Source organism: Staurois parvus, unplaced genomic scaffold (assembly GCF_062004578.1).
Source record: "Staurois parvus isolate SC_StPar_1 unplaced genomic scaffold, SC_StPar_1.0 ptg000635l, whole genome shotgun sequence".
In the NCBI taxonomy this organism is placed as follows: domain Eukaryota; kingdom Metazoa; phylum Chordata; class Amphibia; order Anura; family Ranidae; genus Staurois; species Staurois parvus.
In genome coordinates this window covers 5,745,897-5,765,708 of record NW_028318431.1, presented here as the reverse complement: position 1 = coordinate 5,765,708, position 19,812 = coordinate 5,745,897, and the positions used below count along the sequence as shown (strand labels likewise).

At 41.9% G+C, this 19,812-nt stretch overlaps 1 protein-coding gene across 1 annotated transcript in view; it reads right to left on the bottom strand.

The window, feature by feature from the left end:
• LOC149449204 (nuclear receptor corepressor 1-like) overlaps positions 1–19,812 on the bottom strand; it is a gene marked incomplete at its 3' end in the record, with an annotated part of 180,567 nt that overhangs the window by 53,122 nt on the left and 107,633 nt on the right. Inside the window, exons 12-14 of the mRNA XM_089693693.1 lie at positions 19,106–19,284; positions 13,702–13,756; positions 13,264–13,365 (exon numbers count right to left, since the gene is read on the bottom strand). Of these exons, the coding sequence (XP_089549819.1) occupies positions 13,264–13,365; positions 13,702–13,756; positions 19,106–19,284 (336 nt within the window). The remainder of the gene's footprint in view (positions 1–13,263; positions 13,366–13,701; positions 13,757–19,105; positions 19,285–19,812) is intronic.

The following is a 19,812-nucleotide window of genomic DNA, read 5'->3' as shown; positions in this document are numbered from 1 at the left end:
AAAGTACAGAGAAGGGCAACCAAACTGATAAGATGCATGGAGGAGCTCAGCTATGAGGGAAGATTAGAGGAACTGAATGTATTCTCTTTTGAGAAGAGGAGATTAAGGGGGGGGGGGGAATGATCAACATGTATAAATACATCAGTGGTTCATATAGTGAACTTGGTGTAGAGTTATTCATCCTGAGGTCATCACAGAGGACAAGGGGGCACTCTTTATGTCTGGAGGAAAATAAATGTAATCTCCAAATACGGAAAGAGCTGTGAAAATGTGGAATAGACTTTCTCAAGAGTTAGTTCTGACTAGCTCAGTGGATTGCTTTAAAAAAAAAGGCCTGGATTCTTTCTTGGATACACAGAATATAACTGGATACTAACATTTATAGGTAAAGGTTATCCAGGGAATGTCCGATTGCCTCTCGGGGATCTGGAAGGACATTTTTCCCCTGCAGGAACAAATTGGTTCATGCTTTGCTGAGTTTTTTTTCCTTCCTCCAGATCAATTGTGGGTGTAGGATAAGAATTTTTTTTTTATGGTTGAACTGGATGGACTTTTGTCTTTTTTCAACCAGGCTAACTATGTAACTATGTAGTCACAGTTCACTATCCTTTCTAATGACTTACTTTTCAAAGCATAAACAAATGAAGTACATCATCAAGTACTATATGCATTACTAAGAAAAATGTGTAAACGCAAACACTTAAAAGCAACCTATCATGTCAAATATATGGCAGCTGCCACCGATGAGGCAAATAAAGGTCACCTGAAATCTAATAATTGCTGACCGGGTAATTATCTGACCTCACTGCATGAAATCTTCACGTGTAAAGTTAGGCAGTACGTATGGCAGCTTGTTTCAGACAGCCTGACATTCAAGCTAAAGGGTCAGACTCACATGATGCAAATAAAGCTATATAGCAGAAAAAAAAAAAAACATTTTTCTTTGAGGGACACAGGAAATCACCAAGAAGAGGTCACTGTAAAACCCCTATTCTGCCTAACATGCCTCAGTTTTGTGAGCAAGCAGTACATTGTGAAGCAGTCAATGTTAAAAAAAGCAGTCCAAATTAGGTGCGAAAAAGCCAACTGGAGGTCCAATGACCTAAATCAAGGCTAAATCTAGTCAAAGAATGGTCTTACAGGGGAACTGCCATGACTGAGGGGAGAGCACAGAGGATAAATCTAATGCTTCAGACCAGGACAGAGAATGGCCATTATATAGCCAGCCATAGAGGGAGTGATGTTTTTCCCTGCAACCTGTCCTCGCTGGCAAAACAGTGGTTTTTGCTAGCGGCTTATAATAGACGCTAGCAATAATTGCATGTAAAATAAGACAGGCTGGTTGTACCAAAGTTGATCGATCAGCTTGGGTACATTCAGCCTGCCCATACGATTCAAATCTCAGCTGGTCCCTGCTGAACCGACCAAGATTCAAACCATCCTCAAAGTAACACTTTACCCATAACACCCTGATAAAAACATTCTTTAGCAAGGAACATATGTTTCAAGTTATTAACCATTTCCATACTGGGCACTTTTACCCCCTTCCTGCCCAGGCCAATTTCAGGTTTCAGCACTCTTACACTTTGAATGACAACTGCGGTCATATAACATTGTACCAAACCAAAATTTTATCATTTTCTTCACACAACTGGATATTTCTTTTGGTGGTATTTAATCAACACTGGGGTTTTTATTTTTTGCAAAATTAACAAAAAAAGACCGAAAATGTTGAAAAAAAAACAAAAAACACACGTTTTGCTTTGTTTCTGTTATAAAAGTTTGCAAAAAAAATAACTAACTGTTCTTCATAAATTTAGGCCAAGATGTATTCTACTACATGTCTTTGGTGAAAAAATCCCAAATTCGGATGTATTATTTAGTTTGTAGGAAAGTTATGGAGTTCACAAACTATGGGATATATCTGAAAATTGATCAATCCTGAAGTACTGACAGCCAATCTAATTTCTTGCGATCCAAGAATGTCAGAACAGTACAGATATCCCCCAAATGACCAGTTTTTGCAAAGTAGACAGTCCGACGTATTTCATAACAGGCATGGTGAGTTTTTTGAAGTTGTAATTTTTGTCAGAATTTTTCAGAAAATTTTACATACCGTCACCAGTGCAGTACAGTGTCATTATATAACGGGCATGGCGGTGATCAGGGATACCAACTGGTGACAGTACGCAGAAAAAATAATAATTTTTTAAAATTTTATTAGTTTTAATTTTTTATTACATTTTCTTTTTTTTTTTTTTTTTTTCTTCATATTTCACTATGACCAAAGTAGTATAATGTGACCAAAGTAACATTGTACTACTTTGGGGAAGTGAACAGTATTTTCTTTTTTTTTTTTTTTTTTACACAATTTACACAAGAATTACTTTGCTACAAGCATTTACCTGAATGACATTGATTCATTCAGGGTTTTTTTTTGTGATTAGCTGTGATTTGGCCACTGCTAATCACATGACACAGCTGGGCTGTGATTGTCCCAGCTTGTGCATGTGATCGCTGTGACCATTCTCTGCTAGACACACTAGTATACAATGGATGGCATGAAAGGAAGCCATCCATTGTATACAACTGTATATGGCGTCCACCTGGAGGGAAGAGGTGTTTTGCTGGCCGCCTTTGTGCTATTGGCCGGGCGGGAACCGATTAATTATACTACCAAAATTCTTGTGTGCTGTAAATTGCCCAGAGCAGCAATAAATCTATAATGTGTGTCAGCTGATCAGCCTCTACATATTCGGCACAGTGTCAAAAAAATAGAGTGACTGAGCATGTGCACAGCAGGGTGAAACCACATATTACTGGATTTTAAACAGTATAGGCACTTATTTTTAATGTATTAAAAGAGCAAAACCTTCAAAAAGTGGCCAGCCTGAAGTGACCTGGCAGGACTTAATTTTCTGCCAGAAGTGCCATTTCAAGGAGAAGTTTGGACAAACCACAACATCCAAAGGCAGTCACCGCACAAGTCTCAAGCTCAGCAGTCCAAACCCTCGAGTTCAGGGAAAGGAAGGATCTTGATAAGAACAGAGGTAGCAGATTAAACAACAAATTCTTCACCAGATAGCTATGGGTGGAAGAAACCAGATAGAAAACTAAAGGGTATTAAAACTAAACTTCCTAAAAGAAAAAATAGGGTGATAACACCCAAAGGGAAGGCAGGGATAAGGGTATACCTCTGTCAAGATGCAAGGGGTAGAAATCTTAGCGCGACAAGAACTTCCACCTGATTGAGTATAGGAGAAAAAGGAATTTGGAGAATATTGAGAAAGTCACTCAAGTCCTTAGCTATAAACCTTTAAATATATAGGTCTTACAATGAGGGGATCACAAAGGCCATTCCTGAACTCTAGGAGAGACCATGCTGTTAGGAACGACAGACTTAGTGCTGTCCGACATAGGGAGCTGAAATCTAAAGGAAATGTAATGGCAGGATTCTTAACTTCAACAGATACAAACAGAAGTCCTTAGCTCAGCCTGATGGCTTAGGTATGCCACCTCAAAAACAGGGGTCCCCTCCAAAGGACAAAAGTCACCCAGAGTAATCGATGTATAACTGAACCAGTGGGAGTGCCAAATAAACATTTCTCAGAGTCCAAAAGTATTTACTTAATTCTACGAAATGAACAAAAGGAAAGCCGATGAGGCCCAAAACAAAACCCCTTCTCCAGGGCTTTAATGCTTAAACCAGCATCTAAAAGAGTCAGAATAAAGTTTTTGGACACATCAGTCATAGTCAGGATGATATTCAGTGTGCAAATGTCGGGGTTGGTGCAGCGCAGCAGTTTCTACTTCTCTGCACCGATTCAGGCATTTACACATTTGGTGCTCCTTCTGGTTCAATTATACAGCCTTTCCGAAGGTGAAAGTCCTGCAGCACCTAAAAAGACCAACTTGGTGCCTTGTCCAAAGACCAGACTCTCTAACACAAAAGTATAGTCTAGCGGGGACTGAGCGACCATGCTAGAAGGGCACACCAAGCAATCCAGCAACCCTTGAAAGGGGAAGATGGGAAAAAATGTGTCACATATAGAGAAAAGGTCAAGAATAACCAGTGCTGTGGGCAGGGTCCAGAACTACTGGAGGACGCAGAAGCTTCAAGTCTTCACCAGAAAAAGAAGCAATAAGAACAAATCCCTTTCAACCTTGTAGGTCAAGAGTTCTCTCTTGAGGATAGGGCCCGAGGGGTATCAAGCACAACAAAGATTGTAATCACATCTGAGGGGAAAAGGAATGAAAACCAGGGAATCCCTGTGGGGAGGACTGCCAGTTCAAGTAGGACAGAATTCCCAAAGATAGGCTTCTGCTACCTGGGGGGGGGGGGGGGGGGGGGGTGTGTTGCGGTTCTGTTGTGCCTCTCCTAATCCACGCCATAGTTAATCAGGCTGGAAAAATGGGGAGGGGAGGGGAGTGGGTGTGTAGTTCCCATGATGCTCAGGAGCTCTCCTAATTCTGCTGAATGTAACCTGTGCTACCACTCAATGTTTTGGAGAAGAGGGAGAGGGCACAGAAACGTTTTCAGACAGTCATGCCCTTAACATCTCCCTCATGAAAGGAAGAGTCAGTAAATTGTTAATCTAATCAAGTCAGCGCTGTCAACATTTCACTTTTAAGCTATACCCCATTTTCACTTGCATGTAAATTACCCTTTGATAGATGAAAGAAAAAAAAACCCAAAACATCCCGTTAATCATTTTGGTTGCCAATACAAGAACTTTACAAAACACAAGTATTGTGAATGTGTGACCAGATTTTGGGCCTTCGTGTCCTGACATGGATGCAAACTCATACACAAGCTACAAATGTATTTAGGCTGACCACATCCGCATGCCCCTTCATTACAACATCACCTGCTTCCCCAGATAGCACCGACAGCTGCACTGTGCGTAAATCAGGCTGTAGTGTAGCATAAATTACACAGTTTATCCTTGGCTTCTTTAGGAGATCTGACACAAAGATTTCTAAAAGATCATCAATACAAGCAGCAACATGCCCTCCCCCCATGCCATCACACACCTGCACTTTCATCTGTTCATGTGCAATCTTCTCTGCCACCTTTACAGAGGTTCGAGCCTTGGGCCCGGCTGAATCTCAGAGGGATAAAATGCACGCGGGGGCACAACTGTACAGGCATCGCTATCCTCCGTAAGAGAGTTGCTTGACCCGGCAGCATGTTTATTCCAGGAAATTGTGTCATTCTGCCACTTAAGCTGCCTACAGAAGAGTTGTCCATCTCACATGCAAGCAACTAATCTCGCAAGGGTTACTCAAGGTAATCCCCCCTCTCAGCTCAGCTTGATTGGCTGCAACAGCAGTAGAGCAAGTTTCTGTTTAGTCAGATCATAGGGCTGTGCCACCTGCTGCACAAAATAAATAAGGGGATGACTTTACGCAGCCTCGTATAGACAGGGCAACCAGCCACTATGTCAATCGAGGTTGCTATGAACATGTTCTTTCAGTGCAGGTTTCTCATGGTGCATTGAAGGCAAAATTATCGCCTGTTTATTTCAACATGGATTACTACTCATTTCTACGCTTATACCACCACATCATATACAGGAACCATTAAAAGATGCAAACAACTTACACACAATATACCACAGTTAATGTGACATTCTCCAAATATTCAGCACAGCTGAATCTTCCTGATGAGCGGGTTATAAATTAGATTTCCTAGATTGTAAGCTTCAATTAGCAGGGCCCTCCTATCCCTCTTGTATTGAACTGTATTGTTGCTGTATTGTCTCTCGTTATATTGTAAAGCGCTGAGCAAACTGTTGGCGCTATATAAATCCTGAATAATAATAATATAATATTTATTCATCAGCAATGAAATGCTGAACTTCACATATATGGCTTAATAAATCTTTATATGTGCCTGTAGACACCACAAAAATTGTATTTTTGTAAGGATTTTACAAGGAAAAGCACAGAGCATTCTACTTGCGCAAAGTGCTCTGGAACATTTAGACTAGTACATTTTCAAAAAGTAGCTTGTGAACATTGTTCTTAAGGGCACCTTGGAAAGCAGAAAAAAAAAAAAAAAAATCAGGCTGCTCCTCTTTTGGCTTAAGCTTCAATGTCTGCCTGTTGAAGCCTGACAAAATCCGTTCATAAGATATAGCAAACATCCCCTTTAGGCTTCATACCTATCTGGTCTGGTGTATTGTGTTAACATGCATTATGCTGTGCATGTAATTCACATGCAACAGTACATTAAGGTGCATTGTGGTGTGCTGCAATGCATATGCATTGCTGGAGTGCACTGAGGTGTCATTGAAAACAAATAGCAACATGTGCCTTAAGAGTTGTCAGCACTTTAAAACTGCAATTTTCCAGGCATGCTTTTTTGCCAACATAGTATTTCTAGTCCTGTGATATTAGATAACAGGCAAGAAAAAAAAAAAAAAGAGGATTTCATGGCACAACTGGCCTGTGTGTTAAACTGTTGAAAATACCTCCCTAGAGATAACCATTAGGATAGGCAAAAAAAAAAAATTCACACATTAGTACACCCCATACACAAAACACTTAATAACATTTTGAAAATCCTTACCATTTAGGAGAAAAAGTCTAATTTAATTTTCATGACCTCATTTCTGTAATTCAAAAGATGACAGCATTTGCTCTGTCAAGGAGGTTGTGTAACAGCAGGGATTACATCATATCCTCTCCTCCCTCCCTGCAGTAAAAGGAAACTACAGTTCCCATCAACCTCATGGAATTGTGGTGAATGTGGGCGGGGACAAAAGACCTATACATGTGTAATGTGGCTGAGAGTCTCAGTCTGCCCAACACTGCAAGTGGGGCTGAATTACATCACTGCTTCCTGGAGAAAGAACTACAGAAGGGATGTGTCAAGACCAGTGGCTGGGGAATAGGAGGCATACAAGTCACTGGTCTTAAACAAAGAGAATTAACAGTTTGATCTGAAAATGATTAGGCTATTTCAGAGCAACTATTGAATGAACCAGAAGATGGATGCCACATTCATTGAAGGTAGGAGATCAGGAACAAGGAAGTGTAAAGAAGACTTCTGATTTAAAGTCCCTTGCACATGAAGCTGTCTAGATACAGTGTGCACAGGGGGGACTGGTGCGGCATCTAATCTTGGTAACTGCAGCTTGTCAAAGTCTATGGCAGGCTAAGGCTGAATGCTACAAAGAGGTTCCTATGCAGAAGACCTGTGTTCCAGACCTTCAATCCTGAACACACTGGGCTATAAACACAGGTACCACTTGGTACAGCTTTCAGCCCCACCCTCAACATGCCATAAACATTGACAAGCTGAAACAGGGCTGGATGCAGCACCTGTCCCCCCGAGCACACTAAAACACAAGGAAGAACACATTGCACCCAGACGGGCCCATTTGCAAGGGACCTAAAATGGTTGTAAAATATGAACAAAGCACATCCCTCTACACTGTGCACTTGTCTCAATCCAGAGTACTACTATGTTATTTCTGTCTGCTGCCTCATTCCTCTGCAAATCTACATGAATCACTTCTGACACGTTTCCCTGATACAAAGAGGAAAAAAAAGGGACTGGGATGGATCTTCAGAACTCTGTTCCTGTGTGCTGTGTGGAAGGGGGTGTGTTTGCCCTCAGATCAGCTCTCCTCACTGAGCTCTTTAACTGCTTTAACTGCAATAGGCAGGAATCTCAGACGACATTTTTTCAACTCCTTCTGAGGGGGATTTTGGAGAATAGGTGTACTTTCAGGTTCTCTGGTCATTCTGCATGCATGTTAGACTTCCCCTGGCTTGCAGGCTGTGTATAAAGCATTCACCTTACCAGATACACACAAGTATTTACAGTTGTGACCAAAATTATTCAACCCCCACTGAAATTGAGTGTTTTGGCCAGTTTGACATTGCTTTTGATCATTCAGTCATCTTGCTTACATTTACATTAAAGAGGCACTTGTAGGTCAGACAAATATAACATAACAGTTATAATGAAATAACCACAAATGTCTTTTCTGTGCTCACAGCATTATCAGTTTTATTCAACCCCCAAGTGACATTCAATCTTAGTACTTAGTACAGCATCCTTTTACAGTTATAACAGCTTTTAAACGTGAAGCATAGCTTGACACAAGTGTCTTGCAGCGATCTACGGGTATCTTCGCCCATTCTTCATGGGCAAAGGCCTCCAGTTCAGTCACATTCTTAGGCTTGCGCACTGCAACTGCTTTCTTTAAGTCCCACCAGAGGTTCTCAATCGGATTTAAGTCTGGTGACTGCGATGGCCACTCCAAAATGTTCCAGCCTTTCCTCTGCAACCATGCTCTAGTGGACTTGGAGGTATGCTTGGGATCATTGTCCTGTTGAAAGGTCCAACGTCTCCCAAGCCTCAGGTGTGTGACGGACTGCATCACGTTTCCATCCAATATCTCCTGGTACTGAAGAGAATTCATGGTACCTTGCACACGCTGAAGCTTCCCTGTACCTGCAGAAGCAAAACAGCCCCAAAGCATGATTGACCCTCCACCATGCTTCACAGTAGGCAAGGTGTTCTTTTCATCATAGGCCTTGTTCTTCCTCCTCCAAACATAGCGTTGATCCATGGGCCCAAACAGTTCTAATTTTGTTTCATCAGTCCACAGAACACTATCCCACAACTTTTGTGGTTTGTCCACATGGCTTTTGGCATACTGCAGTCGACTCTTCTTATTCTTTGGAGACAGCAAGGGGGTACGCCTGGGAGTTCTGGCACGGAGGCCTTCATTACGCAGTGTGCGTCTTATTGTCTGGGCTGAAACTTCTGTACCCACATCTGACAAATCTTTTCTCAGTTCCTCAGCAGTCACACGGGGACTTCTCTCCACTCTACGCTTCAGGTAGCGCACAGCAGTCGAAGTCAGCATCTTCTTTCTGCCACGACCAGGTAGCGTTTCAACAGTGCCCTTTGCCTTGAATTTGCGAATGATGCTTCCTAAGGTGTCTCTTGGTATGTTTAACATCTTTGCAATCTTCTTATAGCCATTGCCCTTCCTGTGAAGAGAAATCACCTCTTCTCTTGTCTTCCTGGACCATTCTCTTGCCTTCACCATGTTTGTAACCACACCAGTAAATGTCTAGAAGGAGCTGAGTATCACAGTCATTTTAAAGCTGCCTAATTGGTGCTTATTATGCTTGATTGCTGCTCGGTGACATCCACAGGTGTTTTCAATACCTGATGGAAAGCACCTGTATGAACCTCTGTTCTTCAGAGTGGTAGTCTTTAAGGGGTTGAATAATTGTGGCAATGAAGAAACCACATAAGAACCATTTACTACTGTATTACATAAACAATTGATGTCATTTTAGTTGCATTTGGGTAGTTACAACGTCCTTGTAGGATTTGATTCTGAATACAATTCCAAATGTACACTATAGTCCCTAAACCCCTTTACAGCATTGGGGGTTGAATAATTTTGGTCACAACTGTATTCTTTTTTCGCCTCAGCTAATAAATTGATTTATTGCACAAGACTGTTGAGCTTCCCTCTGTTTTTTTTTTTTCTTACAAGTTATATGCATCACCTTGTGCATAGTATTTGGGATCGCTGCACTGAAATCTGGATTTGCAAAAGTCTGACCCTTGGTGTCATCCATGACTGAAGTTTTCTATAAATGGCATGTAGCGTGTAAGTGACAAGCGCCATCATGCCTAAGATGGGCTGAGGATCAAACCCAGATGTAACACAATAGAGACTAGTGTAGGTAAGGGACTTTAACAAATACAGTCTGGAAAAGGAGTGCTTTTGACAGGACCAAAATCTCAGCCGGCATTGTAAGGGGAGACCATAAAGGATGAAAATCTTAAATGTGCCCACCGTGTCCATAAATATCAAGGTATTTGATAGAGTGGGGAAGCCAGCAGCTGCATTCCGATATTGTGGCATTAATCAAAGTTACTAAGATGACCAAACTGCTCTAGTTCCCTGAACAGATAAGAGAAAGCAGGTCTTGGGTTACAGACACATAGGAGTAAGTCACCTGGGAACAGACTGAGTTTGTGAATAGAATCCCCAATAGTTGTATAGTGAATTGAGCTGTTCCCTTTCAATACGCTTATCAGATGTTCTATTGCCATGATGTACAGGTATGGGGACAGCCTGAGTGTGTCCCATTAGAGGAGTAGATAACTATTTCAAGCCAACATTCGCTTGTCATCACATAACCAAACTACTATTAAAGTACATAAAAGTCCTAACTCAACGCCATGCATTTTAACCTTCATCTCATTCTTTGTTGCATTTCAGTGCTGCTGATCTCTTAAAGCCTCTTTTCAGCCACTTCCCGACTACTCTCATGCACTCCTGCATGGCATATTTAGGGCAAGCTTCCCAATAGTGATAAGAATGGACCATTCCTTAATACGTGCACCTGCACAGCCACTTGTAGCCTCCATTGGGAAAGTGTGCACCAGATTGAAAAAGCTAAAGAACACTTAGGACACTGGGAGTTGTTACCTTATGATGGGAAGTGCCTGTACAAAATATTGAGAATTTTAACATACTGAAACATTTTTTTTCAGTGATTGGGTTTATATTGGCTTTAAACGCACAGACTGCTACCCTAACAGCCCCCTTTAAAAAAGTTTCTGCCAACATAATGAAGTCATTGTTGTCTCTGTAACCGCAGACTACAACCAGACGCAGTAAAGCAGCCCCAAAAGTTTTGATGTTTGTATGCAGTGCTTTTCCTTCCAAATATAATAATGCATTTCCTGTCTCTCCCACAGTCTGTTAGAAATAAGCACAAAATGTAAAAACCTTGTGTGTTTCATGGGACGTCTTTTATTATAACAAGTTTGATGTCAGACATCATCATAGGAGACGTTCAGTGCCAAAAGTGGAGTCACAGATTAGCTAGATATAGGCTATGTTGTGAGCAACAGGTTAGCTCTCATCTTATAGCACTGGTGTATGGACACTGAAGAGCACTGTGTGCAAAAAGTTTGTTTTCACTGAGTTTGCATATGCCTCCTCTGAGTGCTTTAGGATCCTTTGGTAGCTGTCATAACCAGTTAGGTTAAGTAGCTTCTTCCTGAACCGATTCTAATGTGTGTATGACTCTAGCATGACTATAGGCTCTACAGCAGGGGTGTCAAACTGGCGGACCTCCAGCTGTGCCAAACTACAAGTCCCATGAGGCACTGCAAGGCTGACAAGTACAAACATGACTCCCAAAGGGAGAGGCATGATGGGGCTTGTAGTTTCGCAAAAGATGGAGGGCCGCCAGTTTGACACCCCTGCCCAGAGTGTCAATAAGTGATTGCAGAAAGCATCAAAACTTTAATTAAAAGAACCCAAAAACTACATATATGAAAATTATACAGTGTCAGCAGCTTTTTTGTAAGACGCAATCACCCTAAAACAGTGCAATTTAATGAAAGAAAAAAATATGTAAAAGCTATATATAACTAATGTTAGTACTTTTTGTTTCCACAAAAAAAAATAAACAATTAGTATACTGAGTCACTTATACTAGTTGCCAAGGACAACTGTAGTACAGAAAGGAGCACTAAACCATAGACTAAAATGAGAGCTGGTTGAGCTGAACCGACCGAAAGGGGTGGAAAAAAAAACAAATTCTTGTTACAGCAGAAAAAAAACCTACAATCTGCCATGATGGACAACAAGCAAAGCAACAAAGATCCTAGTAGGAACAGGTAACAGACAAGGAACCTAGGGGTAAAAAATAAAAATAAAAAAAGATTTGGCCTTTTGCAGTAGTGCTTAACCACTTCCATACAGGGCACTTTTACCCCCTTCCTACCCAGGCCAATTTTCAGGTTTCAGCGCTTTCACACTTTAAATGACAATTGCGGTAATACAACATTGTACCCAAACTAAAATTTTATCATTTTCTTCACACAACTAGAGCTTTCTTTTGGTGGTATTTAAACACCACTGAGGTTTTTATTTTGTGCTAAATGAACAAAAAAAGTTTTGAAAAAAAAACAAAACAAAAAAAACACGCTTTTCTTTGTGTCTGTTATAATAATTTTCAAATAAATGATTGTTCTTTATAAAATTAGACCAAGATGTATTCTGCTACATTTCTTTGGTGAAAATAACCCAAATTAGTATTTATTATTTAGTCTGTAGGAAAGTTATAGAGTTCACAAACTATGGGATATATCTGAAAATTGATCAATCCTGAAGTACTGACAGCCAATCTAATTTGTTGAGGTCCAAGAATGTCAGAACAGTACAGATATCCCCCAAATGACCCCTTTTTGCAAAGTAGACAGTCCGACGTACTTCATAAGAGGCATGGCGAGTTTTTAGAAGTTGTGATTTTTTTGTCATAATTTTTTGGAAAATGAAGAAATTAAAAAAATTATTTTCACAATTTTTTTTACATACTGTCACCAGTGCAGTACAGCATCATCATTTAACTGGCATGGCGGTGATCAGGGACACTGACTAGTGACAGAACGAAAAAAAAAAATTGATAATTTTTTTTATTTTTAATTTTTTTATTACTTTTAATATTAATATTTTAAAGATTTTTTTCATATTACACTATGACCAAGGTAGTATAATGTTACCATAGTAACATTATACTACTTTGGGGAAGTGATCAGTATTTTTTGTTTTTTTTACACAATTAGAAATACTTTGCTATAAGCAAGCATTTACCTAAATGAAATTGGTTCATTCAGGGGGTTTTTTGTGATTAGCTGTGATTTGGCGACGGCTAATCACATAATACAGCCGGGCTGTGATTGGCATAGCTTGTGCATGTGATCGCTGTGACCATTCACAGCTAGACACACTTGTATACAATGGATGGCATGAAAGGAAGCCATCCATTATATACAACTGTCATGTGTCCTGCTGTGATTGGTCACAGCAGGTCACATGGTACTGGCAACGTGGCTGGTACACAGATCTGTCATTGGCCGTGTCCGAACTACACAGCCGGTGACCAATCGCGCCCCTGAGGGCATGCACAATGCTCCCTCCGGAAAGGACGCCATATGGCGTCCACCTGGAGGGACGAGCTGTTCGCCTGGCCGCCATCTGGCTATAGGCTGGGCGGCAACAGGTTAAGACATTCATCCTCCTAGTCCATTAGCAAAAAACTGGAGGCATGCTGAAAATGCTGGGCTGTCCTACATCCAACCCTCCTGTAGGCAGCAGTATAATGTCAGTATAGGACAATGGACAAGAAAGCACTGCAATGTTTGTGCTCAGTTGGTATGTACATATAAATTCATACCGTCTGTAAATTTAGCAAACATACCTGGTTTCGTCCTCTTCGCTTGCTGTAATTTCTTCTTACAAGAGCTTTATAGTTTTCATTTTTCTTAGTTAAATAATAATACAACACACAATCAGGAACACTCTAAAAAAGAAAATAAAATGTAGTAATAAATTACAACAGTGCACTTTTAACGGCCAAAAGTACCAGCTACACTTAATTATGATGTTCAGCCCAATGACATCGAGGGATACAATGATAGATGCCAGATACCTAAAAGGTAAAATAGCAAGCACCACCAGAAAGGAAAGAGAAACTTTACTTTCCGTCTGCTCACATTACCCCGCAACCAAAACCATTTTCAGGCCCCAGTTTGCACCTGCAATTTCTGCTGCAGGAATCCACAGATTTTTGTTGCAGGAATCTGGAGCCTAAGCCTAACAAAAACACGAAATGCTACAATAAAAACGGCACCCATACCTTTCTCTCCAGACAAGCAGCAATCAGACCAAAGTTTTTAGGATGCTGTACAAATCTGACAAAAATAGAAAACACAAATTAGGCAATACAGGAAACCATACAGTAGATCAGTAACATGCAGGTAATACATTTGTGTTATTATAGCAATTAAAAAGGAAGTATGGTATAACTTACTTTGAGTTATTGTTGCAATGTTTACTCTAAATGACATTTTAGTGTCACAGAAGTAATTCTGTCGTAAGCAACAACGTGCTTGCTAAGGGCCATCTGACACCAGGTTGCATTGCACCACATTGCATTGTGCATTATGCATTAAGGAGCATTACATTAGAAATCCCATTCAAAGATGCCCCTTAATGTACAAAAATGTAGGTCTCGCAGCATTTTTGGCAGCACAGCACAATGCAACATAAAACACAGAGTGGCAATAGGCAGTTGCTTATTTTACAAAATCAGTGTAGAGTCAAATGTAACCACTTCAATACCACCATACGTAAATCTATAATGGCCCTGCATTCAAGTGGCTATACAAGGATCGTGGTTGAGGCTACAACCTCCCAAGCCACCCGTGTGTGTCCATAAGACACAAAGAGCACAGCTTGGCCCAACCCCCCACACTGGCTGTGATTGACAGCAGCGGGAGCCAATGTCTCCCGCTGCTGTGTCTCAGCCAATGAGGAAGAAGACTTGGGAGGGCCGCTGCTAGTTGATAGTGTTTGAAAGCCAGATGGGTTTAGAGTGTGCTGTACCTATTTTTATACTTTTAGCATTTTTGTTTGTTATTGTAGCACTTGTTTCATTTATATTAGCTGGAGTAGTGCAAATAATAGTATTGTATATAAAAAAAAAAAATAAACGCTGCTAGACAAAGTGGAACCTCATTCTCTCAATCAACATTCAATATACACTCACCGGCCACTTTAATAGGTACACCCATTCAATTGCTTGGTAACACAAATTGTTAATCAGCCAATCACATGGCAGCAACTCAATGCATGTAGACATGGTGAAGACTACTTGAAGTTCAAATGGATCATCAGAATGGGGAAGAAAGGGGATTTAAGTGACTTTGAACGTGGCATGGTTGTTGGTGCTAGACAGGCTGGTATGAGTATTTCAAAATCTGCTACTGGGATTTTCACACACAACCATCTCTAGGGTTTACAGAGAATGGTCCAAAAAGAGAACAAAATAACCGGTTAGCGGCAGTTGTGTGGACGAAAATCCATGACGTCTTGTAGGAGGGGCGAAACGCGCTGACATAACGTCTGATTCCGCCCTTGAACGTGTGACGTCATATCTGGTGAGTGGAACACATGCCGACGCGACGTTCCGCTGCCATCTTTAGTGCGAGAATGACAATCTGATTTCCCCACTACTGCCAGTTCATCTCTGCCAATGCTGGTTAATTGTGTCTGTTTTGCTGGAAATGTCAGAGGGGCTGTTTTAGCCTGCCTAAAGGAGTTCTCATCTATTTAAAAGGCTTGTTATTCAATTTTAAGATGTGACTGCATTGGAGGCATCACTATAATAATAAAAAGTTTTTTAAGCAGTATTACGCTATTTGGTTATCCTTTCTTTTGCATGTTCATCCATCCATGGGCGAGAGTTTGCAGGACATCAAGGAGGAATCACTAGCGGTGGTTTGGGAAGCCCTCATGTCTACCTAAGTTGGTTATAAATTCATTAAATCACTCTCATCCATCCATCAGTGAGAGCTTGGAGGAAGTTAAGGAGGGATCATTATCGGCTGTTTGGGAGGTTTTCATGTCCATGCAAGCTGGTTATGAATCTACCCAATGTGAGTGTAATGATGGTCATTTAATATATTTTTTTCTGAGCCTCATACAGTATCACACTATTGGTATTTTCTTTTATATTTTTTACATCGGAATCATTTTTGGAAGGAGATTCAATAAGGAATTGACAAAGGAAAAAACATCAGAGGAGACTACACCCCACCTTTAAAAACCTGTTTTGATTCTCAAAGCCCTATCAGCTTGAGAATCCACTTTAACTAGTGAGTGTGGGGGGAAATGATTCACCACTGATGTGAGCACGCTGAAAAAGTTATGTAATAGTTTTTTTCTTTCACATTTTTATCACATTTTTTTTGGGACACTGGACTTTGATTTGGGACTTTTCTTGGACTTATATTATAATTTTATTTATTATTATTTGCCCTGTGTTATATTATGAGTGTGGACAAAAATGCCTTGTTGATGTCAGAGGAGAATAGGCAGACTGGTTCGAGATGATAGAAGGCAACAGTAACTCATATCAATATGACCAAAATCTCTGAGGAGTATCTCCAACAAATTGTTGAATATATGCCATGAAGAATTAAAGCAGTTTTGAAGGCAAAAGGGGGTTCAACCCAGTACTAGCAAAATGTACCTAATAAAGTGGTCGGTGAGTGTAGATAGGAAGGTATACTATCACTTGTTTTAAAAGCTTTTTTTTTTTTTTTACATTTCTCCAGTTACTTCCTGGTTTCCATGCCTAGGCAAATTATGTCAAGTCCTAGGAGTCTTTAGGAGAGGTTTTCTCAGCTAAGCACACCCTCCTGCCTGCACTAAGGGCAGATGGATTTCAGGAAGTAAATGCTGCATGAATCCTCTGCCCTTACCCAAGTAAGTTGGCTACGGCCAGAAATGCTAGGGGATGTTTTCCAAAGTTATTCCTCAGCAAAATAAAGCATGGAGACATGCATGGATGGGGGGAGTTTGCTTTTACTGTTATAAATGAATTAAATAGCAATTTTGGTTTGTAGTGCTTAGACGCAGTGTAATTTCACTTTAAATGTGTATTAAAAGGATAAGTTCACATTTATACAAAAAATAATAAATGCACATTTTTTTTTACAGGTAGAAAAATGTGCATTTATTAATTTTTGTTGCAGGAGCCTGAAAAGCATTGCACCAGCAATCAGCAGATCGCTGGTGCCATGCAGGTCTCCTGCAGATCTGTCAGTATATCTGCTTGCCCATACAGGATGTACAGGCAAGCATATATACTGACTGGAGCGTCGTGGTAGTTCGTTGATTATTCCTGTCAGTAGATATGCTCCTCCACTCAGCACCTCACTCAACGCCCACGAGATTGCCAATCATTTCCAAAACAAGATTGACGCAACCCGTAAGGACATTGTCAACTCACAATCTACCTCTCCACCTAGCCCCCCTCTCTCCATCAACCCATCAACCCTCCCCTCCTCCGACCTCATAGCCGCACTACCCCCACTATACCCAACGCCCCGCACACTATCACCTCCCCAACGCTCCACTCCTTCAGCCCAACTACCACTGAGGAGGTCTCTAAGGTCTTCACTGAAGCCCGCCTCACCACCTGCCCCCTGGACCCTATCCCCTCACAGCTCCTCCAGTCACCCCCCCCCCCCCTCCATCATTCACTCCCTCACCCACATCTTCAATCTCTCCCTCTCCACTGGCACTTTCCCCTCTAAAGCACGTGCACATCACCCCAATACTCAAAACACCCTCCCTTGACCCCACTGACCCAAACAACCTTAGACCCATCTCCCTGCTACCATTCACTTCCAAGCTCCTTGAGTGCCTGGCCTACAATCACCTAAGCGCCCACCTCACTGATAACTTCCTTGATCCACTACAGTCTGGCTTCCGTCCCCTACACTCCACCGAAACCGCCCTACTTAAAATCACCAACAACCTGCTAACCGCCAAAGCTAATGGCCATTACTCTGTCCTGCTCCTTTACCTCTCCGCGGCCTTCAACACAGTCGACCACCCTCTCCTCCTTACTAAACTGCACTCCCTCGGGATCAGGGACACTGCTGTCTCCTGGTTCTCCTCCTACCTATCCCAACGCTCCTTCAGCGTCACCTATAACACTGCCACCTCCCCCTCTCTCTGTCGGAGTCCCCCAAGGCTCTGTCCTCAGACCCCTCCTCTTCTCCATCTACACCTCCTCCCTTGGCAAACTAATACACTCCCACAGCTTCAATTACCACCTCTATGCCGACGACACACAAATATACCTCTCCACCCCCCACCTCACCCCCTCACTCTCCGCCCGCATCACCCACCTCCTGAACGACAGACTGGATGTTGCTCCATTTCCTCAAATTAAACCTGTCCAAAACCGAGCTCCTGGTCTTCACCCCCAGCCCGTGCCCCCATCCTCTCCATCACTACAAACAACGCCACCATCACTCCCACTCCACATGCCAAAGTCCTGGGTGTCACCCTGGACTCAAACCTTTCCTTCCAACCTCACATCCAATTACTATCAAGGTCATGCAGGCTCCACCTCCGCAACATCTCCAAGATACGTACATTCCTCACCCAAGACACTACTAAACAACTTGTTCACTCCCTCATCATCTCACGCCTAAACTACTGCAACTCCCTTCTCACTGGCCTACCCAAACAAACGCTATCCCCACTCCAGTCGATCCTGAACTCAGCGGCGAGACTCATCCACCTCACCAACCGCTCCACATCTGCCAATCCCTTCACTGGCTCCCGATTGCCCAGCGCATCAAATTCAAACTGCTAACTCTGAATTACAAAGCCATTCACAACGCCGCCCCAAACTATCTAACCGACCTGATACCCAAATACTACCCTACCCGTGCCCTCCGCTCCTCACAGGACCTCCTACTCTCTAGCTCCCTGGTCTCCTCCTCCCATGCCCGATTGCAGGACTTCTCCAGGACTTCCCCTATCCTCTGGAACTCCCTACCCCAATCCATCAGACTGTCACCTACCCTCCTCACCTTCAGGCGCACCCTGAAAACCCACCTCTTCAGGGAAGCCTACCCCACCCTCACCTAACAACTGACCTCCTCCACTCCTCCCACCACTCCATCCCCTACAGCCATTTCCTCCTGTACCACTTTCCCCTCCCTCTTAGATTGTAAGCTCGAAAGAGCGGGGCCCTCGAACCCCTCGTGTATTGTATTGTTTCTGTCTTGTCTCATGTTCTGTCCCCCTTGCTATTGTACAGCGCTGAGCAAACCTTTTGGCGCTATATAAATACTGTATATTAATAATATTAATAATAATAATATTAGGGAAAGAAGCTGCTGCAAGCCTGAAGCAAACTCTTAGCTGAAAAGGTACCATACTCTTCAGACATGATTTACACTCTTTACCGATTTCTCAGGAAGAAACATCTATTTTTCATTTATTAGAAACCCAAAATTTCAAGCATCTCAAACACAGGCTAAAACTACCTCTAAATGGTTCTCTTCAGAAATACTCGGGGTGCTTCAACTTGAGAGATCCTGACATCCCTACTATAAAAGCTGGGACACGGCTGCTTTTCCTATGAACACATTTGCATTTCTACCAACATAACCTATAATCTGATCATAAATTGAGTCTGCATTAATCTAAATAAACATGGAAAAAAAAATTACTTTTCTTTAAATATTTCTTTTTCATGGTCTGTCCAAACATTCACGAACTGCCGTTCTTTGTAGACCTTCATCGGATCTTCCATCAAACCATTCATATTAATGAACTTCACCCTTCTCTGTTCTGCATCAAACATCATGGGTGGAATGACCGAGAGCTGCCGCATTTGCTTTTCATTATTCTGAAAACAAGAACAGGTCTGTAAGTAAACAACTAAAATATCACACTTACCTTCACATAGCACACAGGAATAGAGCTGAAGCTGTCAATCACAGGCTGTGCGCACGGGGGCTCCCTCCCCTGTCACCTTTTTACCACTTGGTGTTAGAAAAACCAGTCAGAAGTAACCCAGACAAATAAGAGGAACAAGGCTGCAAACAGAAATAAAACTTTGTGCTCTGGATTAGGACAAGTACGCACTATATATAGAGGGATAGGCTTTGTTCATACTTCATGTCTGAGGTTTGCAACCACGTTAACAGTATTTGTATGAGAGTGCCAGTTATGAATTTGCAACATCTTATTCTGTGGGACAGAGGAGTACTGCTTGTAGATAACCAATGGCATAACTAACTATTTATACTGAACTGGTAATAAGAAACATGCCTGTGCTCCCCTCCATGCAATGGGAGGCGCCAATAGCATAGCCCCTTACTATGGAACACCTTGTGGCCTTAGTCTCCTGGCCTAGCCCTTGTGGTGCACTCTT